General features: G+C 40.6%; 2 protein-coding genes across 5 annotated transcripts in view; one reads left to right on the top strand and one right to left on the bottom strand.

Moving 5' to 3' along the window:
* Window positions 1-17,438, bottom strand: part of DMXL1 (Dmx like 1) — a 68,187-nt gene extending 50,749 nt beyond the window's left edge. For 3 of the 4 annotated variants that reach the window (XM_080972163.1, XM_080972164.1, XM_080972165.1), the window contains exons 1-7: window positions 16,962-17,438; window positions 10,021-10,146; window positions 7,871-7,948; window positions 6,821-6,899; window positions 4,990-5,116; window positions 4,161-4,227; window positions 1,090-1,265 (exon numbers count right to left, since the gene is read on the bottom strand). In XM_080972163.1, coding sequence (XP_080828289.1) covers window positions 1,090-1,265; window positions 4,161-4,227; window positions 4,990-5,116; window positions 6,821-6,899; window positions 7,871-7,948; window positions 10,021-10,146; window positions 16,962-17,048 — 740 coding nt within the window. In that variant the 5' untranslated portion in view covers window positions 17,049-17,438. The remainder of the gene's footprint in view (window positions 1-1,089; window positions 1,266-4,160; window positions 4,228-4,989; window positions 5,117-6,820; window positions 6,900-7,870; window positions 7,949-10,020; window positions 10,147-16,961) is intronic. The other variant, XM_080972166.1, reaches the window with a different exon arrangement.
* Window positions 17,439-24,531: 7,093 nt separating this feature from the next.
* The window catches only part of DTWD2 (DTW domain containing 2), a 91,161-nt gene continuing 90,351 nt past the window's right edge, over window positions 24,532-25,341 (top strand). The window contains exon 1 of the mRNA XM_080973124.1: window positions 24,532-25,016. Within this exon, the coding sequence (XP_080829250.1) occupies window positions 24,841-25,016 (176 nt within the window). The 5' untranslated portion in view covers window positions 24,532-24,840. The remainder of the gene's footprint in view (window positions 25,017-25,341) is intronic.

Genomic DNA, 25,341 nt, shown 5'->3' with positions numbered 1-25,341 from the left:
TCCTAACGTTATATGCACAGTGGTACCTCGGTTTTCAAACATAATCCATTCCGGAAGACCGTTTGAGTTCCGAAACATTCAAAAACCAAGACTCAATAGCCGACAGCTAGGTCTTCAGATCTTGCACTAAGCAGAAGCCACATAGCACATTCGACTTCCAGGGCTTGTTTGAAAACCAAAGCATTTACTTCTAAGTTTTCGGTGTTCGAAAACTGAAACATTCGACTTCTGAGACGTTTGAAAACCGAGGTACCACTGTATAAGTATTTCCTACAATTAGTGTGATCGTTATTAAGTGACTCTCATTCGATGACTATGTTCCACTCATGGATCTATTACACTAAGCAATTACTCAGTGCTGAGGCAGTGATGGAGAACGAAAATGTGGTCAGACAGCGCGCTGCTGAAATCACTTACCTACTGTATTATAGGAACTTTTATGCCCACCAGTCAGGTAGATTAAGGTGCTTTTTCATTTAATGTCAGAACACATGTGCGGAACTGATGTCAATGTTGCCAAAGTGTCGTACAGCAGACCTTCAGTGTGTTATGAGTGCTGGATGGTTCACGAGGCTTTGCACTGTGGCAGATATTTTACATGCTGCTTGTGGCATTTTACAGAAGCCTATTATGTGCAGTAGCAGTGGATGGCATGTGGAGGGTGCACCACTCACCTGACATTTCTATGCTCCTGTTGCTGCTAAATACTGGGATGTAGAAGGGGAGCAATGAGATGGTGGTAAGGTCAGTGCTGTGCAAACACACTGCCAAGAGCATCGTATTGGCTCCTCCAGTTTGCACTGCACTGACCTTAACCCTCCCATTTTCTGTCCTGATCGGCAGCTGCAACTCAGCTGGAGGGAGGTCAGGTGTGCAGCGCAGCCCAACCTCAGGGTCTACTACTGATTATATAGCTCCATAATCTTATATTACCTGTTTTGGGATCACTACCGGTGAAGACTTACTTAGATTCATCTGAATAATTACTCAACCATGGCTGATTGGCACAATTTTGAGAGCACAAGGCAAAATTTGAAACCATTCACAATTTCTACCAATTCAAAGATGGAACAGTGAAAAAATGCTCACCGTGGCATGTAGTTACTTGTCTTTCGCCAGGAGAACCCATTAACAGACCGAGGATGAACCAAGTAGATAAAGGAGAAGCCTACTTCCTGCGTGATTGCTTCTGGTGCTGTAACTGGAGGTGTGACTGCTGACTTCCAGCTTTCAGTGTTATACCACACCTTTACAAGACAATCATCCTAGCAAAGAAAAAGTGATATATATTAGAACACTATTTTCCATAATTGCTACACAGAGCTAATTCTTCCGCTTTTGCTCACTCTTAAATAAGCTTTTCAATACAACTGAATAGAATTATTTTCGACAGAATTATTTAATCATGTTGAATGGAGGATGAAGTCACCTTTTCCCCATAAAAACAACTTTTAAAAATTCTTCTTAATCTGTGGTTCATAATTTCTGCCAATTATTTTTAATGAACTCCATCCCTCACCAGGGCCACTTCTTTTTGAAAAATGTAAGCAGCAGCAAAAAAAAAGATCATACTCTTTCTGCAAGAAGAGCCAAAGGAGACTACATTTCTCTCCCGAGTTCTCTTCCCTTGTCCAATCCTGGTTTCTGTAGATGTTTGATTCCCATGACACTCATCCACCCTCTGGTTGTGAGTACAGAAACAAAAATATAAAATGATTTGCACTAAATGCTGATCTGCCTCACCTTGCATGAACTTCTCAGCTATTGACAGATACATAGCTGGCTTATTTTAACTGAAACTCATAACTCATTTCTATGTGTGTAAATAAGGGGAAAATTTGGTATTTTAGTATGCCATGCAGTTAAGATATCTGAACCATAATCAGAGCCCAGGAAGAAAGAATCACTGAAAAATCCAGTATAATAGAAAAACGGTTACTGAAAATAATAAAGAGAAAATGGAAGGTGAATGAAGAAAGATTAGCTAAATAATTATTCAAGAAAGAGATAAGCAGTTGTAAAAATTACAGAATTAACAGTCTGTAAAAAAAAATGTAGTCTATAGTCCAAGGATGCCAAGAAGTTATGACTACATGAGATAACAATAGAAAAGCATGAGCATAAAGATATCAATGAAGCTCTAGAGAGAAGCTGCTGAAGGACAAGATTTATCATGCTGTTTTGAAGGGCTGTTAAAGGCTCATTTGGAATTGAAATAAGAATGTGCATTGGCATAGAAGGTGCTATTAAAATAAATTTAAGATCTGAAAAAAAGAAAAATATCAATAGAAGTTTTCATAAGATTTGCTAATTACAGAGTAAAAGATGCAATTCAGATAAACGTTTGGACAGGGTATTCACTTAAAACAGACAACACAGAGGCTGATGTTTTAGCAGGTATGCATCTGAAAATATTAAGTAACAACCAGTAATTTTCACCATTTGTTTGAGAGACAGACAGATGAGGGACTTTTATTCTTAAGTTTTTGTTTGGAAAAGAATGGATTGCACTGCAGAATACCAAAGAAGGTCAACACTTGTTAGACATAATCAAGAGTTCTCTCCAACAAGCAAATAAAACCTAACCACTTAATGCTAGGCTGATGTTATTAATCTTTTCATCTCTCTCAAACAGAAACAGAATTTCTTGAGAAAGGAAGGAAGGGAAGGGAAGGGAAGGGAAGGGGAGAAATGAAACATGAACAAAATAGTAAGAGAAAAATGTGTAACTGAATAATGGATAATTTAAGATTATCGTCTGTTAACGTATGGAGTCTGAATTAATAAATGCATAAACATCATTAGGCTATTGAGAAAAGAAAAAAAGCTTCAAGAATTCACCTCCAGTATTTGATGTTCACTTCATCAAATCTGGCCCCCTTGGAAAAAAGTTTGGGTACCCCTGTATTAGAGCAACTACTGCCAGTGTCAAAGTATTTTCTTAAATGGGCATCCAATAATAAATAGCAGCTATCCATTTCCCTTAATTTTGGCACTATAGCCAAATATGTCAATTCCACAGAAAGTCATTCTGTCTGAAAAACAAGCATCACATGATTGCATCTTAGGCCTTAGGGGAAGTGTTAGCTGCTTCAAACAGATCACCATGTTATTGCAATATTATGCTTCTGTGCTGATGATTATTCATCCGAAGAGCACAAGAACTGTGAAATCCAATACGTTAAGAGAAAAAAACATCACACTGGATTTTAAGTTAGCTGATCTTTTGTCCAAAATTTAGTTTATAAAGGTGACTTATTATAACGAGCAATTTATTTTATTTATAAATTTGCATAGCACTCTTCATCTGAAGATCGCAGGGTGGCCCACAACATAAAATTGGAAATTATATTGTATGACTTATTCTTAATATTCTTGGAGGAAACTAAATTATGGTTTGTGAAATCTGTAATTTCCTCTTCTTTCAAGCAATTTATGACACTGTCGCAGCATCACAGTTGCTCCATGGATGAGTAGAGTTTGGGAAGATAGGGGCTTTCGCAAAACCACAGACTTACATAGCTGATTAGCTATGTGGACTACAACTTTCCAATCTTTGGCTTGTTAACCACTTGTGACTGTGTCTGCATGCTGAACATTCTACAAGGCATAGGAGTATCACAGCTAAGCTTGCTTTGCCCTGCCTTTAAAAGCTTGGTGGTGGTCATGTTAACCCATTGGGACAAATGAGCTGACAAATGAGTTCTTGCCCTGAACTTTGACTCAGGACTACTGCTTCTAGTCCAGCTAGCCCTGTCATTCCTGTTGCCTAGTCCAAGCTCTGAGGCTGTTACGATACTATGCTTGCTGCTGAGCCTGTACCTTTAATCTCCCTGTATAAAGATCTCTTCCTTACTCTCAAATAAGAACCTCTGTTGCCATGGTCTGAGTGGAAGCCAAGATAGGTAGTACCTATGAACTGCCCTCCCCTCCTCTTACTATAGTCACATGAGATGGAAAATGACTTAAAATGTGTGTGTAAGAATATCAACATTGTATCCCTGGTTTTATTGGTTCTTTTCATTTTATTGCTTTTTTTCAAAAATGTTTTATTGTATTTTTATTGTAATTACTCTTTCTTACTTTAATGCTATATGCAGAAAGCCTAGGTGTGAAGTTAAAATAAGAAATATATTTCAGATCCTATGAAACTGGTTTACCTTTCCTGCAGTAGCAAAAAATTCCCCATCTGGTGAAAACTTCATTAGCTGAACTTCAGAAGCAGTCCTGTGAACAGCAGAAAAGAAAAGGGGTAAAAGATGTTCATCGTGATTTGATACCTCAAAAGCTTAATAAAACTGAACTTGAGTTAAATATTAGAGTTAGCAAAATCACTTATTTGAAATTCAATTATTTTTGTTTTAGTTGCAGGTGATTAATTACAAAACTGATGATACAACTTATGTGGTTTACTTGGCTGTTCGCCTACCAAAAACAAAGTTACAACATTAACACAGGTTTTACAATTATAAAGCTTAGTAAAATCTGTTGAAACCCTGTTTCACTTCTTAGCATTTGCATTGTTTGCTTTATTTATGCTGGATCACCCTTCTTAGAGTAAAAGGGTGCTAAATACTCATATGCACTTCCATATGTTCAATGTTGTAAAAATGAAACATCTACTACATATTTTGGAAAGTATCTCATATATAACACTTTTTAATCTGGGAAACAACATACAATGATTGGCTCACACCGAATGCACTGAATTGCAGTTTACCAAATATGAAATTAGACCCGTGCTGAGGACAAAGGAAGTCAATTAGAAAAGAATAAGAATTGAAACATGGATATACATTTATTATTTGTTTGTATTTTTAAAAAAGTCTGTTCATTGTGTGTGTTTGTATTGTAATAATAAGCTAATAAAAAGCATATATAAAAAATGAATTGCAGTATACTTATCATTTAAATATACTGCTTTGGAGTAATGCACCGGTCCATGGAGGTACAAAAACAAGTGTAAATTAGTCTTAATATATTTCTTACTTGCACTGCCAAATGATTCTCCAATTCCGAGCTTCTGTTTTTTCAGGATTTTCATCTTCTGATGGGTTTTCATAATTGACATTGGACCAAAGCTGCAAACAACTGCAAGCCGTCAATAGACGGGAGCCTAGATTTTGAGAATGTGCACACATAAATTAGAATAAAAAATAGTAGATAAAGTCAAGCTATAGACTCTGAAATAACTGTAACAAACAATGTAACTATAAACCAACTATATACTCTGAAATATACACCTGAATCTATAAAGTTTTAGGTGATCAATCTAAACTGCTCATAATGAAACCACTTCATTTGCATACACAAAGACTAGAACTGGCAACTGTCCTGTAAGATGGCAAATTGGCAAGAAGTCAACTGGCAAAAATATGCATGCCAATCCAGCTATCAGAATTCCATCTTTATTAGTTGTCGCCTAGAGGAAGGGAAGAGATCGATCTAGCTTCACTTACCAGCAATGTACTTCAGCAGCTTCTCTGACTACACTGACTCAGCTAGTAAAATTCCATTTTTAACTGCCAAGTGCCTTATGAACAGATGGGGCAGGCCTGTGTAAAGGATTCTCTTTATGAGGGTAAGCATTAAGGGATGGTGGGAACTCAGTAGACACATACATGAGGAATGATAGATCAGAAGGATTTGGAAGCATGGAAGAACAATGACAGCTGCAGAGAATCTCATTGTCACTCAACTCTTGTTAACTAGTCAAATAACAGCTTTTTGGTGTCCAGCCAAAGAGTAAGGGATAGTAGGAAGAACCTCCAGATCAGAGTAGCCAGATGTTACTGGTCTCCAGCTCCAACCAGTCCCAGCCAGCATAGCTAAAAGTCAAAGCTGAGTCCAACAACATCTGGGCATCATTTTGGCTAATTCCAAGTTAGATACACTGAAACCTTAACTGCACAGCATCATGCATTGGGGCGAGAATGAGGCTTTGAGTTTGCTAGGAATTCTGCAACACAAGTAAGGTGAGCAATATGCATTGTCCTGGTCAATTTCTTTCAAATTAAAAATACTGATAAAGTAGCATGTGAATCCTAGGATTTAGGAAGTGGGGACTGTGTTGTAAAAAATGACCGAAGAGCAATGCTGTTTATATCAAATTTCCATAGAATCATAGAGTCATCTAGTCTGACCCCCGTTATGCTATTTAGACGTGTGTGTTTTTCCAATTCATTCATATAAATGTCTCTTATTCCTCCACCCCCAAGCAGAAAAAAATAATCTGTTCTGCAAAGTATCATAAGCTTCAACATATATTCAAGTCAGTCAGTTACAGGAAAACAGAAAGCAAGGTTGGGGGTGTGGTTTGAGAGGAAGAGAGGAATCTTGGAAAAGAAGGGTACTTGAGAATAAACAGGGAGGTCCACTTCAGGGGAGGCTCGGGTTCCCCTGAATTCAAAGCACTCCCACTCCCCAGGCATACCCCTGGGATGGGTGAGTGTGGAGACTTATGCCATTCCTTCAGCTAACACACTTATTTTCCCTCTAGCCACTCCCTATTCTCCCTAACCAGCATGAATTTTATGTTGTGAACTGCTCTGAAATCTACGGCGGTATACAAATTTAATTAATTAATTAATAATAATAATAATAGCAATGAAGCATGAGATTGGGTTGTTGTTCTATTGCATATACTCCCCCCACTGTCATCCTACAGGATTGCTCTGCCCAACACTACACTTCCTTCCATAGAAACATGCCTAAATATGAATTACATTATTATTATTATTATTATTATTATTGCCATAAGATAATTCATTGAAAGGCAGGGAGAAAAGAAAGGCAAACATTCAGCTGATTTTGTATTTACCTGTTGGATCCCATGTTAAGTTATGCACCGCATCTTCCAGTAAAATTTGATCTGACTTCTGCCACTGATAATGTAATCCCTACAAACCAAACACAAATGCAATACAAATTGTTTCTAAACACCTATATTCAGTTGCCATAGTTGTCAATTAAAGCACAAGGAATTCAGAAGATTTGCCAAACTTCCTTCAGCAGCTATAGGAGAATATTTCCAAATAACTGAGATAGCAATGACAAGTTCTAAAGGTTCAATTCTATAAGCTGAAACTGAAACTTCATTACAATGAGCCCAACACTTATGCAAGGGTTTTGTTCCAGGAGTTCGCATGCAATGGGGAAAACATTCAAAATCAGGAATCCCAGGAACCGTCCCACCCCACCCCAGTGAGGCAGAGGACTGCTCCCCAGGGGCTCTGGGAAGGTCATTGCCCTCCCATGACTTTCCCAGAGGCCAGTAAGCAAGTCGGTGCATCTGAAAGAAACTGCTCTATGTTTGGAAATACCGGTACTTGCATCAAATCTACGCAAAAGAAACTGGTCTATGTCTAGAAATATTTGCACCAAATCAAGAAATAAACTGGCATGTGAAAATGCAGAAGTTGATTTCAATAGTAATTTGTTTACTACCATTTTGATGGTTTCTGTTTTTTATGTTTTTTGCCTGCTCATTATAAAGTGGCAAAACCACATAGATGCTAGTTTCTTACAGTTCAGCAGCTTGTAGCTCCATTTGCAACAAAAACTTAAAAAAAATTAATTTGTAATTATTGTCTGCATATACTGTACTTTCAATATACCAGAAACAATAATTCTATGGTAAATGAAGTTACACATAATGCATTTTATGTTCCTAAAGCAATAAAGTTACTTTTGCTATTTAAAGAGTGCATAAAGAACCAAGTATTGCATTTTCCCACCCCCCTCCCACCCCCCAAAAAATTCTGTTCCCTCCGGAAAAAACCCCACCAAGAACATTTTCCCTCCATGGCTTCAAATAAATACAACTCACAATGCAAATGCTTAGCAAAGATAGAAAAGATAAATTACTTACAGTATGATGACTACTCTTCTGTTTCAGGTGTTGAACTGGCTCAAATATACAAATCACATTCCCATAAGAAGCTGCAATCTAAAGCAAACAGCATTTTAAAATTAGTTTGTACTGTATTTACTTGCAGGTTGTGTTACTTTCCTTCCATAGCCATAAACTTCTTTGTATCTCCACGCAAAGAGTCGCCATCACAGAAATGGCAACTAAGTTATTTTGAAGATACACAATATTCATTTGGTTAGATATGGCTACATAATAGCTTTGTTAAGACTCACAATATATCTAATTACCCTGAGGCTGGGAGCTAAAATGCACAATTACATTTGTTCAATTTATATGGTTCATGTATTTTAAATGGGGTGAGAAAGTGATATGCATGTAAAAGATACTCTGCAACATGATAAGAAATGTGTGATACAGATCAGAATTCAGCAATCCTGGGTGTCAAGAGTACAGTACTTTGAAAAAGAATACATACAAGACGTTAACATGCAAGAAACATTTAAAAATCTAAAGCAAAAAAAGCTCAGTCAGTCCGAAATAAAAGGATTAAAGACAAGCAAGGGTAAAAAAAAAAGCAAACAGAAACCACCTATGTATATTTGTATGTGAGGCAATAACAGAGACATATATAATCACAATTTTACATATTGCACAGAACTGGAGAAGCAGATCCAAAAAACGTAGGGGAAAATAATGAAAAGAAGTTTAAATATTTTAACTTCAACTAACATCTGTCAGAACCATATTCCACTTTCATGCACAATATAAAATAATATATATATTGCGTATAATGCACTATTATTTTCATGGACAGATCTTTTTTTTAAAAAAGAAAACTTTATAATGTTACTTTTGCAGAAATTCTGGAAAAATGCAGTGAGATGCAGGTTCAAGATTAAAAATCTATTACAAAAACAAATTACAAGGCATAGCAATCTACACATGAGCATGACCTAAAAATGCCAACTAGAATCTTGTCAGAACTGCACAAAATCTAGAGTAGTAAAGACAATAAGAAGGTAGAAAGGTATTGCGCGCTTAATAAAGAAAGTGATAATCTCCAGTATTTCATTCTCACGTGGATCTCAACTGTGAAGAGGAGTCTTATGTTGGGGAAAAGTTTATGAATTTGGTAGTGTGTTTAAATTCACACCTTTCCTAACAGAAGGATGTTCTCCTTTCATGATCTATGCTTCTGCAGTTTCAGAAATAAAAAGAAAAAAGGCAAGAAGTTCAGAGAGTGGATGTATGAGCAAAATCCAACACACCTTATCAGCAAAGGAGAAAGCAATGTTGGATAATACAGAGAATCCAGAGTCCTAAGATAGTGTCTTAAACTTCAAGAGAGGCCAAGAGAGATCATCAAGAAATCTGTTCCAAGGTAACTCTCAGTTGATTTTTAAAATTGGTTTTAAGTTTCATTTACAACAGTAAATTACTATGTGTGTCTCCTACTATATGACCATATCTTACCACTCCTGCAGACATCTGAAATAGCATGAAGAGACTTCTCTCCAAGGTGCTAGGTTTTGATGCTGGCATGGTTCACATGTCATATTCAAACACAGTTAAATATTAACTATGGTTTAATGCATATCAGCAGAGTGCTGCTGCATGCTGCTCTAAGTTCGTTTCACTTTCCTCCCATCCTGGATATGCCAGGAACAACAAACAGCAAAGCCTTGTATAGCGTCATCAAAATCATGGTTTGTTTCTTGCCTAAACAAACAACATGTGATAGCCAAGAAAACGAAAGAGGATAGTCTCATGGAAAAACCTGTACTATCTCAGCCACAAGATGTCTTAGCTGGCTATGTACCCACCGCTGTAGGAAATGCCTGCCTTTGTGGGGGCTTGGGCCCACATTCACAAAGAACCTTGTAGTATATTGATGACCAGACTGTTCTTCAAAACACAGTACTGTATCAGACTCTAGAATATAAACAGGAGTCTCCAGCAGAGGAATTAAAATAGCAGGATAGCTGCAAGCATAATTCAATCTTCTTACATGCAGGTCCTTGTGAAGGGTTAGTACTAAAAGTATTTGAAGAGTTTAATATCACCTTCAGACAGGATGGCATTGCAAAATACATATTGCAAGAACAAATCAGATAGGTAAGTTTAACAAGAGTATCACTTCTACTTACCTTCCCTTGTTGCATAGAGCAATCTACACATCCCACTTGTATATTTCCATGTTTTGCTCCAGGAATTATTTGTAATCTTTCAAAATCAGTCCCCAATATCACAATATCACATCCTGATGCGTATGCCTAGAAAAAAGTGAATTGTATAACTGCTCTGCCTTTTTATTATTTGTAAGACAATTCGAAGAAAGGTGTATTTCAGTAGTTACCAGTAATCTTTAAAACCCATTTACCTAATCATCTGGTTTATAAGTGTAGCCACATATTTAATCCACTGAACCATCCCTAACAAAAAATTAAAGCTTTGTATTGCTGCTAATTAGAAAAGCCACTTTGTAAGTAGCATACACATCCTGACTGGATGCCAGTTAAGTTATTTCAATAATTACTTTCACACAAATTCAGCAAAATACATCTCTTGTGAACAAACACAAGCATCTATACACTTATACAAAGTCAAAGCCAATAACAAAGTTCAGCTTCTGCTTATGGCCTGCTTAGAGAGAGACAAACCATAAGCCTGGGCTCAAACATCACAACAAACCATACTCAGACATGTTTGTGGCCCCATGCAGCGCAGTAAGGAGAAAAGGGGGGGGGGAAGCACTTGTGTTTAAACTATAGTTTATTTGGAACAATGGTTTAATGTTTTGTGAGAACTTGGCCTATATGGGGGTGAGAAAATTTTCTGAAGAGTGTGGAGAATGAAGTGTGCCCTGTTTCTCTCCTAGCTCCTGCAATCTCCCTGGAGAGGTTAATATCATTGCACATATACCTACAACACTAATCTGCTTTTAGAATATTGCTAGAGACTCAAGTAGGCCAATAAACTGAACTTCTACATTTAGGGACAATGTTAGTTAGTTAGTTAGTTAGTTAGTTTATTATTCTGCCCTTTCCTCCAATGAGTTCAAGATGGTATACATAGTTCTTCCCCTCTTCATTTAACCCCAACAACAACCTTGTGACATAGATTAGGCTGACAGGTAGGAATTGGTCCAAGGTCACCCAGTGTGCTTTACGGCCAGGTGGAGACTTGAATCCTGGTTTTCCAGATTTTAGTCCACTATACCATACTGGCTCTCTTTTGATTACAGGATGCTATGAACAAAAGTAGATTGTTATATCATAATCTGCTTGAAAGCTTCCAGAAGCACCTAACTGGTCGCTACTAAAGACACACTGCTACTGCAAACTAACAGGAAGAACTCTTATGGCCTTGTCACGCATTAATGCAACTGTAACATTATATTTTGGGTACTTGCACAATATAATGAACACAGAACACTTCTTAGGAATTCAGCTGTATTATAAATTGTGGCTAACTGAATCTGGAAGTGAAAGCTTTTGGTTTCCTCTTCACAGCATCACTGGAGAAGCATATGTAGTTTGCTCAGATAGTGTTACAACAATTATTGTTTGAGCGGCTCCCAACCCCTTCTCTCTTTTGACAACCCCTTCTCTCTTTTTGACCAGGAGCCACATTATGCTTTGTTAAAAGAGCATAATCGTAACATATCATAGAAGATGTAGCCCTTGTAGAAACTGGGCTGTGCATTGTTTTAAACCTTATCAAGATCTTCCAGGGCAGCTTTGGAGGACCAGCCCTGTATGAAAATCCTCATTACAAGTCTCCAAATATGTATTGCCAGGTAATGAGACTAGACACAGCTGCTAAATTCAGAGAGAAGCAACAAATAAAAAACCTACAGAAATTGCAGTGTTTCTGGAACTCATATACTGTAGTTCTTAACATGCAATCAGTCAGATTGGCAGCCTCTGTAGGCAGTCCCCAAATGGGACAACAGACCACCAATTCTACTCCTCAAGTAAGTTATTAGGAAAATAGCAGAGACCGATGAAAACCAAAGTATCTCCAGCTCAGGCTTAGCAACCTGTTTACTCTTCAGTCCCATTCTGAAGCTGTACCCCATCAACCCCTCAAATGGGAGCGAACTCGAGATGCATGTGCTGCTGGCCAGCACTGAAAATGTGATGCTAGCACTTTAAAATGCTGTCATTTTGTTCTTTTTTGCATGTATCCAGTACCTCAAATTGTTATGCTGGCTCCTAAAGTATTGATTCTGATGCCCAGGAATTTAAATATGTTGCCAATGATGAGGCACAGTTTTTAATACACTGGCTGAAGGAATTAATAGCCTGTTCAGTGCAATAAACTTAACAGAAATCAATTAATATATTTATACAGTTGTGTTAGTCAAGTAGAAGAAAAAAAAATATGTACGTAATGATATATTTTTTTTCTGTAGATGTGTGCTTTTTCGTTTTTGTTTAGTTTAGTTTTGTTTCCTTTGCTTTTTTTCCTTTTTCTTTTCTGCTTTTTTTTTGTATGTTCCATTCTTTTTTGTTTGTATAGTATTATTTTGGATTCAATTTTTGTAATTTTTGTTATGATTCTGCATTGAAAATTTGAAATTTTTTTTAAAAAGAAAAAAATCCACAAAGCAGTAGTGAAGTAATACCTCCACTAAAGGTAAAGGTAAAGGGACCCCTGACCATTAGGTCCAGTCGTGGCCGACTCTGGGGTTGCGGCGCTCATCTCACTTTACTGGCCGAGGAAGCCGGCGTACAGCTTCCGGGTCATGTGGCCAGCATGGCTAAGCCGCTTCTGGTGAACCAGAGCAGCGCACGGAAACACCGTTTACCTTCCCACTGGAGCGGTACCTATTTATCTACTTGCACTTTGACGTGCTTTCGAACTGCTAGGTTGGCAGGAGCAGGGACCGAGCAACGGGAGCTTAACCCACAGCGCCACCCACGTCCCAATACCTCCACTAGGACCAAGTAAAACTTCCCGAAACAATAAGCAATCTATTGAGCTTATCAGATTTTTTCTTCAGGTTACCTTAAACAAAAAAGAGTGCGTGGGACTTCTTTTTTGCTGCGTATAATACAAATACCTGTCTTAGTTTTTAATAGTCTAAAAATGGAAATAGAGAAGGACACTGTCACCTAAATGTTTGGTCTTGTCTGATAATAGGCACATTTCTACTTCCTAATGAAATTAATGGGATTTACACCTACATTTAAGGGATGAATCTTAAATTAGATGGTGCAAAATAGAAATGTTTAGTTTTCATCTGAAAAGCAGAAGCTGGAAGACATTCAGAACATTCTTTAGCAACACAAATCAATGCATATCATTGCTATAATATTGTTGCTATAATATTATAGCAACAATGTCCATGGACTCCCAGTTGCACCGATAGTCAACACTCCTGCTTAAAACAAAACACCCAGAGTTTTCCTCATTGCATCCCTTGACATAACATAGAAAGGGGGGTTGGGAGAAAGAGCTTTTCCTATGAAAAAGATACAATCTTAATAAAATATCAACTTATCCTCCATGCCAGTGGCATTTTTTCCTACTTCTAGAAACTTTTCACAACAGAAAACCTGTGAATAAATAGTTGAATTTTCATTTAAACAAGGAAAAGGCCTTCCAGGTCACCTCTAAGATAAAAATGTCCCAAGCTACTTGTGATGTAATCACTTCCTTGAATTCACACCAACAAGCAGTTACTGTTTACATTACTACGTTCTTGGACTATTTGATAAACAGTGCTTATGTTCATTTGTTCATTTTTAAAACAATGAAGAACCTGTCAGACCTTGAAGAACTAGAATTTTACTAGATGGTGCCATAATAAAAACATGGAGGGTGGCTCATAGAACTCAGCAAGCACAAGGTCCCAGTTTCAATTCCTGACATCTCCAGTTAACCATCTCAGGTAGAAGGGCAAGGAGTGGTGAAATAATTCTGCAGGGGACTTTAGAGAACTGCTGCCCATTAGAGGAAATAAATCTAGGCTAGTTGATCCACTGGTTTGACTCATAAATGGCTAGATTTGGAAATTTGAAGCACTTAACAATTTTAAGAGTGTATTTTTTGTTTTCTCTCATAGATTGATTGTTCTGACTCCTTTCAACATGTCTTAAGAACTACTTGCTATTTTGCCAATCCAATACTTTGCACGAGCAAAAGGAGTGGAGTTACTTTCATGCCCCTTAGAATATTATGCAGACGACCATATTTTTATTATTGTTTACCTAATTCCACAACTATTGCAGGGACGGGAAATTAAAAAGATAATATAGTATTTTCCAAGACACATGCTACAACTACTTTGAATTAATAGCTAGTCTACAATTTGCATATACCATATTTTTCCATGTATAAGGCACCTCCATGTATAAGACAATCCCTATTTTTTTAAACCAAAAATTAAGAAAACAGTATTTAAACATCAAAAAGGGTGGGGGGGTGCACACCCAAGATCGGGCAAATTTGTTGAGCTTTTTTTCAGAGATCGCCAAAACTGCGCTCCTGGGGGGGACAGTGGCTATGATGTTCCGGCAGCTTCTTCACAGAAGGTAAGTGGTGTTTTTTAAAAACAAAAACAAAAACCCTGTGCATTCACCATCTTTGTATAAAACAACCCCCAATTTTTTACTAAATTTTAAAAGCAATTTTAAAAACTTATCTTATTCATGGAAAAATACGGTAATTTTAAAAGATCAGTTGTGTTTTACTTAAGTTCATAACTTGGAAAACTTACACTTTTTCCTGATGATGTACAAAGTACTGGCAAAAAAGAAATGCTACGAAGTTGAATATAGAGAGATAGATAGATAGTTACACACACACATACACACACACCACAGCAAGTCTAGAACACACATTCCAAAATAATACTTCCCACGTTTCTATTATGGTATAACAGCTGGAATCAGCACAGTAGGTTTTCAGAATTTCCAGCACTGTCTTAGAACAAGTGTTGCAAATACTCTGAAAGACTGTAGTAAGACTCATCAGCTTTTTCTGGTCTACCTCTGCAACAAAACTTAAGAGTTTAACCATTTCATTCCAATAAATATGCAGACAAAATCTCAAATAATTAAATGTTGCAGCAAGGAGATACATGGCAGAAATAGCCTAGAAACAAAACATACTTAGAAGTTTAGGCCCAAGTAACAGAGTTGTTCAATAGTGGAACAGACTCCTTCCGGAGGTGATGGACTCTCTTTCCTTGGTGGTTTTTAAGCATAGAGTGGATGGCCATCTGTCATGTATGATTTAGTTAAGATTTCTGCATCGCAGGGGGTTGGACGAGATGAACCTTGGGATCCCTTCTAACTCTATGATATCAAGAAATGTATTTTATTGCCATCCTATTGTTAAAACGCAAGAAAAAAGCCTCACTACGAAACAAGTTATGAAGAACAAATGTTTCCAGAGACCACCAAAATATGCTTTATTCTCATTATAATTAGTCATAACTCAGGGAGGCCTATTGTTTTGTTTTTGTCTTATTATGTATGTTGTGTTCTTGTTTGTAGTTTATGTTCGGAACCACCTGTCATCCAGGAGTTCAAAGAATATATACATGCAATGCTAATCCCTAAGGAAAGTAGTAAGATCAAACTGTATTTATACTAAGGGTTTCCCGAGGGAGGTTGAAATGTACCAAAAAATGATTCTGGGTGACCACAGACCAGTTTTCAAACAGCAGTTTTACCCTGGGCTGAGTCAGTTTACACCACAGTTTACTGTTGCACTGGGAGCCCGTGCAACACCTTGGACTCAAGCAGTCCACATTCCTTTTCCCACACAGCTAAAAGGAGGAATTAACCATGTTTCAGTTTCTCCATCTCCAATTTCTGACTTGACATTATGTATTAAGCAGGAATTGTGGCTTACAATCAATTCTAATCAACTGCAAAAGCAAGTCAACTTTAAAATACAAAATGAGAGCACAAATACAAAAGCAAACCAATAACTCCTCTCCCACAAACACATTTAATAGGCCATATAATGTTTAATCAGCCAAAGTCTGGTTATAGAGAAACATTTCATATGTATGAAGGTGTCAGGTGAGCCTCTCTGGGGAGAGTATTCCACAAACAGGGAGCCAACACAGAAAAGGCCACCCTCTGGGACTCTTTCAGAGAGGGAACACCAAGAAGAGACTCAGGTGATGACCACAAAATAGTACTAATAATTAAGCCATAAGGAACTGTATATGCCCAAAAGTTGTTTCTAGCATGACCCTTTGTCTTGATTGCCCAATCACACACATTTTGTCACAAGCGCACAAGAATGGGAGTACTGCATTTCAAACCTCAAAACCGAATATATAAACACCACACTCAAATGTCACTTCCAGTTGTTTTCGATTGGAAAGCACAGCTGTTAGTTACATAACAGGCAGGCTGATCAATAACAGCCTCAGAAACAAGACAATCCAGATGTTTCCTGGGGCCCACAAGAGTGCCATATAGGAGCCTAACCCTATCTCTTGGCCACTTGTCCTTGATATCCCTTAAAAAGAAAAGAAGAATTCTTCCTCCCTGAACACGTCTTGAACCGTCGGGCTCTAAAGCAAGCGCAGCTATAACAACAACAATACAAATGAATAATAATAATAAAGGGAGATACCTCTGAGTATGTGGAGAATGCCTCTGTGGCATTAATGCAACCGGACTCACCTTACGCCCAAGCACTTCGGAAACTAACCACAGCTCAGATGAGGAGTGCGCATTATTGGGGGGGGGGGGGGGGAATGTAGAGAAGTGGCAAAAATGCTTGCAGCGGGAGCGAAATAAAGGGAATTGATCTGCCCCGTCATGGCAAAGAAAGGGCCCGGTCTCGTGCTCGCTCAGCTCCCGACGCCAATACAGGCTCGGCTCCGGTCGAACCGGCGAATCTCGGGCGTGCTTCAACAAGGCACCTGCCGAGCGTCCCACCCGCACCGGTGCCACCGTCCCTGACGCAAACTGCCCGCCCGCGCGCCCTCTTCGCCTGCCGGCTGAGGGAGGCCGAGCGCTGCCCAGGGAAGGTGCGCCGTCGGAGGCGGCCTGAGGGGGGGGGGGACCCTCTTGTCGCGGTGGCACCGGAGCTGAGGAGGAAGGAGACTCACCGTGAAGGGATGCCCGCCGACGTTCCCCACGGAGAAGCAGTTGTCCCCGGGGTTGACAGCCCCCGTCAGCACCTGGTGCAGGTTCATAACGGCGAGGCTCCCGCTTTCGGAGCCGACGCTCTCCGCCAACGGGCAGGGCAGCTGAGGCACCCGGAGCCGCTCGGCCGCGGCTAGTCCCGCAGGGGGCGGCGGCGGCGGTGGCACATAGTGGGGGGCGGGGTCTTCCTCCGAGGCTCCTCCCCTTCTCGGGCAGAGGCAACGTCCGCTCGCGACCTCAGGGGGCGGGCGGAGGAGCCCCTCTCGCGCGCGGACTTCCTCCCTCAAACCGGCTTCTTACTGGCCCTCGCAGAGTTCTGTCTCTCTCTCTCCCTCAGCCTACAATAGCGGGCCGACCCTCTCTTGCGAATCGAACCATCGCGAGAGCGGGACCGGCCATGACGTCGCCCGGTTCACCCAGCAACCCGCGAGCTCCCTCCTTTCCCCCCATTAGGCATCGTTACGTACGCGTGCGCTAGGACTTTGAGCGAGGGAGGGAGGGAGAGGATAAGGTTCAGAGCATGCGCGGTTGAGGCTGCGTGCCTCCGCGAGGAAAAAGACGCGGAAGCCGGAGCCGCCCGCTCGTGCGCAGGCGCAGGTTCGGGAAGGAACGTCGACTTAAGGGAGGAAGGAGCGCAGGCGCAGTAGAACCGTCTAGTCCATGGCGGGGTGTGGTTGTTGTCACGTATTCGTCATGACCGTGAGGAAGGGCGGCGTGTGTTGGGGGAAAAGAGTGTGTGTGTCGGGCTGGGTGTGGTAGAGGAGCCGGTGTGTTCTGTTCCCGCAGGGAGGATCCTGGAGCCAAGGCTTCAGCTGTGAAAGGGTCCAGTGAGGATGTGGGAGGAGGATGTGAGGAAACTGGGAGCAGCCAAGGGATGGACGTGGCAAACTGGGGAAGAAGCGCGGCTCTGCTGTTAGGAAATAAAGCCTTGGAGAAGAAAGTTAGCTAAAAAGTATCCCTACCTTCCTCTCCACCAAAGTCTCGATCTGGATGTTATAGAATAATATGTTTAAAGTTAAAATGACAAGAAAAAAAGATGTTAAGTGATTAAGTTAGTTTTATGAGAAATCTGTTTTGGAAAACTGTTACAATGATATACACTGAAATTCAGCCAGGCGGATTTGAGGAAGTCACTTAATGTTACTAAGATTGGATTAAGCAAGGTTAAGATCTATGTTTGTTTGTTTAAAAATTTTGGGAAATCAATTTAAAAAAATTGAAAAACAACAACAACAAAGTCTCGATCTGGATCTTCTAATTCCATTTTTTTAAAGCCGCTAACAAATGTCTAGGAAGCAAAACGCCGTTAGCAATTGCATGAATGGCACTCCATCTGGTCTGGCCCTAAAACGACCTGTACCCTGGTTGGTTGGCATCTTGTCTGTCCCGGGATGGCTTCGGGGGTGAAGTCTAAACCGTTAGAGAATGACATTCACCTGCTGCAGCTTTCATAATTGCTGCCTCCCGCATTGCTTTTGCTGCATAAGCAGCATCGAAGTACCAAGGCAGTGTGTATAGAGAACATGGGCTGCCCAGATGATATAAGACCCTGCCCCCCCCACCTCCCTGATGTGGTCCAAAGGAAAGCAGAGCAATACATTTGACACAAGCTTGGCAGCAGGAGTTGCTGAAGGAGGCAAACAAGGCACATTCCAACCGCCTTACAGACTCCACTTTGGATTTGTATAGGATTTACTCCTTAGACGTCTTCTCTTGAAGATGTCCCACAAGGCAGTGAGTACAGATGGTTCCTCAGAGTTTACTCCTGAAGCCTTTCTCACAAATGAGTATGACCACAAGGCAGTGGAGGTTTAGGATCGCAGTTTTTCTTCTCCTATTTGGGGCTACCTTTCCATGTTGACTAGCCCCATCTGCTCCCCTCATTTCCCTAAATAGCACATGTAGAAGTCCCCTTCTTAACTATTGGATCCACTATTGGTGTTCACGCAATCTGCTGGAGTCTGTCTTCGCATGCAGGGGATATCTTAATGTGTGGCAAGCCCTAACACTTGCTTTCTGTTTGTTCAAAAACAAATTAACAGTTCTGGATAACCTGTAAATAGTAACTGACCACCTCCCCCACAAATAGTAATCCTGGAGCATGTCTCATTGTTACAGTATCATTACACACTCAGTTTCCTCGGCACTCAAAAAAATAGTTCAAACTGTTCCTATTATTAGTCTGCCACTTTGAAATATGCAGTGGGCATACAGTGCAACCTTTTTCATATTTACTCAAAAGTAAGCCCTGTGTTCAGTGGGGCTTACTGCTGAATACGTGTAAATAGGATTGTAATTATATTAAGTGTCACTGTAGTTTGAATATATTTTCAGAAAAGGTCAAGTTAACTCATCTGATGCAACTGACATTATGAATTTAGCTTTAAGTCTTATACAAATGTGAAGTAACCTTATTGTGCTATATGTCCTGAGCATTGTTTTAAGGCAAAGCTGGCTTAAAAACATTTAAAATCAATAGAGTATATTTTCCCAGATAATGTGACATGACCTTGTGATCCTGGAAGGAGAAGGTACTGGGGTAAAGTGAGGGAAAAGTGGTGTGTAGAGAAAATAAAAATGTGTTTTTATTTTTAAAAAGTCTGAGTTCAGGTCGGTGGAGTATAAGAAGAAGGGGTGTATACATGGAATATAGTTAATCCTGTGCATTTTCTGGTTATCCCAGTTACTAACAAATGCTAAAGAGTTTATTTAGTTTATTCCCACTGTGTTAACTGCTAAGTATGCATAGGTTTTCCAGAATAACCTAAGCACATTTACTCAGAATTTCTGATGAACAGTACTAGCTCCACAATAATCTACTGTGTGGAAAAGTCCTTAATCTTGACTATTTTCAGCTGAATTGAGGTCTTGGTATAAAGAAACATGAATTTGTTTCTTACAGTTTAGGATTTCATTGTGAACTTAAGCAACTTGCTATTTTAGTGTGGCAGCAATTTTTTCTGAAGTTCTCCTCTTGGTTGTCATAGGCAATTAACTATACTATGGCTGTTCATCATCATATGTTACTGACTACTGAAATCCATGGGATGGAAAGCAGAAGGCTTAAATGAGAATGCAGAAGAGAAGAGTTTCAAATTCAGGGACTTTCCATGGTGTTGGCAAACCTATTTAACAATTATTTCTTATACTATAGTTAAGGAACATCTTCAGTGGAAAAAAAACCATTGAGCTGCAAAAAAAAAAAAAAAAAAAAAGAGTAATTTCTATGCAGTATTTGAGAACATATTGACAGAGCTATTCATGGAGAACATTGTTTTAAGAAGTGAAATCATGGTTTTGAAGTTTCAGTACCAACAAAATTAATCATAATCCTGAAATATCAAATAGATTTGGGGCAGAATATTTTGTTCTGATTTTTTCCTGTGCAATACTATACCAGAAATTTGTCATGCACATTTGAAAGACTTAAAAAAAAATGTAACAAATGTATTCATGAATGCCTATAAAACATACGTTCAATATCCCACTACAGAGATATAAGCATTGGTGTGTTTCAAAAAATACTTCACTATACCATATTACAGGAATGTAACCTTACAGTACCTCTCTGTCTCAGACATAGTTCTTTGGGAGAACCTTTAAGTGGAAACTGAACCTGGAACCTCATGAATGCAACTTATGAGCTGTACTAACGAGCTCTAACACCACCTCTGCAATCACTAACTTGCATGCTTTGGAACAAACACACTAACAGCCTAGTACTGTACTAAATGTCATAGATGTAAAGGAATTCCCCTTCTTCGTGCCTGCTCCATGAGATGTCCAGAGGGTGGCAAAACAGGAACAGGCTTTTTCTGCAGTAGCTCCTTGCTTCTGGAATGCTCTCCCCAGGGAGGCTCGCCTAGCACCTGTTACATATCTTTAGGCACTAGGCAAAAGCACTCTGCCCATGCCTTTGGCTAATATAAACAATCTGTAGCCTTTTAAGCTGGGGGGGGGGGATATTGTTTTTGTTTGTTATTGTGTTGTGTGTTTTGACACTGTAAACTTCCCAGTGCTCCTTGGATGAAGGGTGGTATAGAAATTTAATAATTTGTAGAATCATAGAACTGTACAGTTAAAAGGGACCCAACCCCCTGCAATGTAGGACTTTCAGCTAAAGCATCCATGACAGATGGCCATTAATTAAAATAAATAATAATTACTTAGTAATACGAAGCAGAAATATTTTGGATCTTTTAAAAATATACCTGTGTGCCTAGAGAGGGATAGAAGTCCTGCCTAGGCCACCTCTTTGGTGAGAGCCCTCCCTTGTTTTCCCAGTCTGCATCTGTAGCAAACTGTTCTTCTGATGTTTGTTTTTAAGGTGTTTTAGTATTTGTTGTTTGTTTATGAAATAAATAAAGGAGCTCAGGCCAGCAAACAAACAAACAAACAAACAAACCTGAAGTTATTGGGAGGAACTGATGGTCTGGGGGGTTGGAATTTACTCCTGAGGAGACTGAAATGGAAAAGGGAAACTTTGCCACTCTGGAGAAAGAAGCACACTGAAGCAGCCACCCTGGGAGAAGAGGGCCACTGAAAGCTTTGTTGTTGGGGAAATATGCAAACCATAGAGTGGAGCAGCATTTCCGAAATGAGGGCTTGTATACAGCTGGCCCGATGTGTTCAGCTGCCTCCTTTGACCCCTTTGCCAGGTATGGTCCATGTGCCCCTTCCCCAGAATTACAACACACAGTGTATAAGCAATTGTATGCAGTTAGAATATCTTGATATTCTATATCATTGATATTAACTTCTCTTTTTGTTGCAGATCAGTATCGTGCCATTTAGTAATTTTATTCAGTTTCAGTTTTCACATTGTTTGGATGTATTTGTATTGAAAACACTTTAGGGCCTCCCTGGCTATGTTGACACATGATACTTTGGCACACAAAGTCCTTGCATGTGAAAGCACAGTGTGGATTTCTGGGCAAAGGGGCTGTTTACTTCTTAATATTAGCAGCACAGAACCTGTTGGCATGTGAAATCTTACTTCTTTCCCCCCTGACACTGCAAAGAAGAATTGTGCATGGGACTTAAGGAAATAAGCTCCCATATCTGCTGTATCAGATGAAAGGCCCATCTAGCACCTTATTCTCACAGTGGCTGACCAGATATCTGTTGAAAGCCCACAAACAGGCCATAAGTGCAATGAACGCTTGTCATTCATAGCAACTGGTATTAACTGGCATATTGCCTCCAACATGAAGGCTCTAAACTTAGCCATCATGGATAGTTGCAACCGATAGCCTTATCCTCCACGAATTTACTAAACATCTATTAAAATCATCCAGTGAAATATACTCTGAGTCGAGTGCGGATTTCATGCTCTTTATTCAGCTCATAGTAGTGAGGAATGAATGTCCCCCCAAATATCTGCTTTATATACATTATTTACACAATGGGTCGCACGTGATTGGCTAATTCTGGGATTCTCCTGTAGGCCAATCAGGTTGCAGATTCACTTCCACCTGGAGCTGGATTGGGTGGCTGCTGCGGACCAATCATACTGCTGCATTGTTCTAGGACCAATCAGACTGCTGCATTCTGGACCCTATTGTTTTAGGACCAATCAGACTGCTGCATTCTGAATCCTATTGTTCTAGGACCAATCAGACTGCTGCTTTTTGGATCCTATTCAATTCAGTACATAACATCCAGGTTGGTGGCCATCACTACATCTTGTCAGAGAGAATTCCATCATTTAACTATGCATGGTGGGAAGAAGTATATTTTTTAAATTGTCTATCCTGAATCTTCCAACATTCAGCTTTACTGGATGTCTATAAGTTTCAAGTATTAAGGGATATTTTCTCTTTCTTTAAAACTAGCCCCTCCCCGACTGTAACCTTTCACCACAAGGGAGTTGCTTCATCCCCTTGCTCTTTTTGGTTGTCCAATTGTGAACGCTTTCCAGTTCTAGTCTCTTTAGAAGTGACCATAACAATAAACATCATCCCAAGTGTGGTTGCACTGTAGTCTTGTAGAACGGTGTGACAATACTGGCAATTTTATCTTCAATCCCTTTCCATTTATCCCTTTCGTGGAATTTGCCTTTTTCAAAGCTGTTGCACAGCTATCCACTGTGACCCAGTGGTCTCTCTCATTCCTAGTCAGCCAGCACCAGTTCAAGCTCTCTTAGCATAGCACAGGGGTCTGCAACCCGCGGCTCCGGAGCCGCATGTGGCTCTTTTACACCTTTGCCGCGGCTCCGGGACGGATACTAGCGAGGGGAGGAGGTGCATTGTGCGCCCCGACACTCCCCACTGTGGCGGGCGCTGTACTGGCTGTGACGTCGCATGGGGGCGGTGCGTGCGTTAGTCACGCACCGTCCCGACGTCACCTTCCCGCCCGCTGTCAGATCGGAGGGCAGCGGTGCGCATGCTTTAAATGTCACAATGGTTTTGCGGCTCCCAGTGTTTTTTTCTTCGGAAACGGGTCCAAGTGACTCTTTTTGTCTTAAAGGTTGCAGACCCCTGGCATAGCATATACCTGTGAAATTAGGGTTTTTTGCCCTAATGTGCATCAGTTTTCACTTGCTTACACTGAATTGCATTTGCTATTTTACTGTCCATTCAATTTGGAAAGATCCTTTTGGAACTCCTGGCAATCTTATTTTAACTGCCCTGCACAATTTGGCAGTTATCAGCAAACAGGGCTACTTCACTGCTCACTTGTAACCATATAGGGGTGTTCTTATGTTACATTAAGTGTGCAGTCTTTGTACTTTGGTACACAAGTAGTAGAGCTGTACATTTGTGGTTATTCACATGTAACATTCAGCAAGTGAACAATCTTTAGTCTGCACACATCTGCTGCAAGCAAAAGGAAATAGATTCAGTGACTTATTACAACTGAAACAATTCCATTTTACTGGCAACAAGGCAGGGAATGTCAGTCATGTTGTACTTCCTGAAAAAGTTTCTACAAAGGTTTACATTCAATAATAAGAATTGTGGCAGTGTGGAATCTAGCGTTGCTCTTCATTTCCCCTCTTTTTCAAACTTGCTCCAGTGAGCTTTGCAACTGAAGTTGACCAGTGGGGTGAAAATAACAGAGTTCCTAAGTCCAAGGTCTAAAATTAACTAGTTTCACCACTGGAGCTTGGAAAACAGGAAAAAAATGAAGAGCAACATTGCATGCCACTCTGCCACTATTCTTACTTGGTAGGAAACTGTTTCAGGAAATACATCAGGACTGGCATGTCCTGCCTTGCTGCCAGTAAAAGGGAATTGCTTCAAGGACGCATGTGACAAGAGTCATTGTGAAGCCATTTCCTTCTGGTGGCATCAAATGCATGTTGGCTAGCGATTGCACATTCTGTTAATGATGCATGTGAATATATGAATGAGTGTACACTCCTTGAATGTAACGTGTGAATATCACTAATGAGCAAGTTAAAAAAAACTTGTTCATAAAGCTGATCTTTGGAGGATCTGCACCTCCTACACCCCTCCCCCTGAGAAAACCGTCCATTTTCTTATTCTCTTAATCATTAACTGATCCATAGGAGAACTTGCTGTGCCGCAGAACAAGATTTCCTAGACGTTACTACAAGCGGAGAACAGATCTGAATCCGGGTAAGGCGGTGATTCGCGCCCAGCACTTAGCACGGGAATCTCCCGGCTCAGGCAGCATTCTGCGGGAACAGCCAAAGCCTTTGAAGAGCACGCTGCTTCCCGATTGGCTGGAGCCGCGTTTCTGATTGGCTGAGCATGTCCGGCGGGGGCGGGAGAAAAAGGAAAGCCCTTTTCCCATCACACGGCCGGCGTTTCAACTTTCGGGGCCCGGCGGGGTCCTAGCGCCCTCTCTTGAACGTTCCGGCGCAGGGCAGAAGCGATGGAGGGGAGGGAGACGCCGGCAACGGACGCCGCGGGGGGCAGAGAAGACGAGGAGCCGCTGCTGATGCCTCCCGCTCCGGCGAGCGGCCCCGAGGAAGAGGCGGAAGACTGCGGGGGCCTCTGGGAGCTTCCCGTGGAGCTCAGCGCGCGGAGGCCGGAGTGCGGCCGTTGCGGGTGAGTGGCGAGGCGCGAGGAGAGAATGAAGGCAGGCCGCCGCGGCGCGCGGAGGTCACGTGACACCGCCTGTCCGCCCGCGCCCCCTAGTGGCGGAGAGGCGGCGGTGCAACTTCGCCGCCTCTTTCCACCCCCCTGCTTCTCAGTTTTATGGCGCCTCTGGGGAATAGGAGGACCTTTGTTGCTACCTTTAAATAGAGAAACGAAATATTAAAAAAAAATCGTTCCAGTAGCACCTTAGAGACCAACTAAGTTTGTTCTTGGTATGAGCTTTCGTGTGCATGCACACTTCTTCAGATACACTGAAACAGAAGTCACCAGACCC

The sequence above is a fragment of the Podarcis pityusensis genome (assembly GCF_964106645.2).
Source record: "Podarcis pityusensis genome assembly, chromosome: 11".
Classification (NCBI taxonomy): Eukaryota; Metazoa; Chordata; class Lepidosauria; order Squamata; family Lacertidae; genus Podarcis; species Podarcis pityusensis.
Note: the sequence above shows the minus strand (reverse complement) of the source record. Positions and strands in the feature narration are given on the sequence as shown.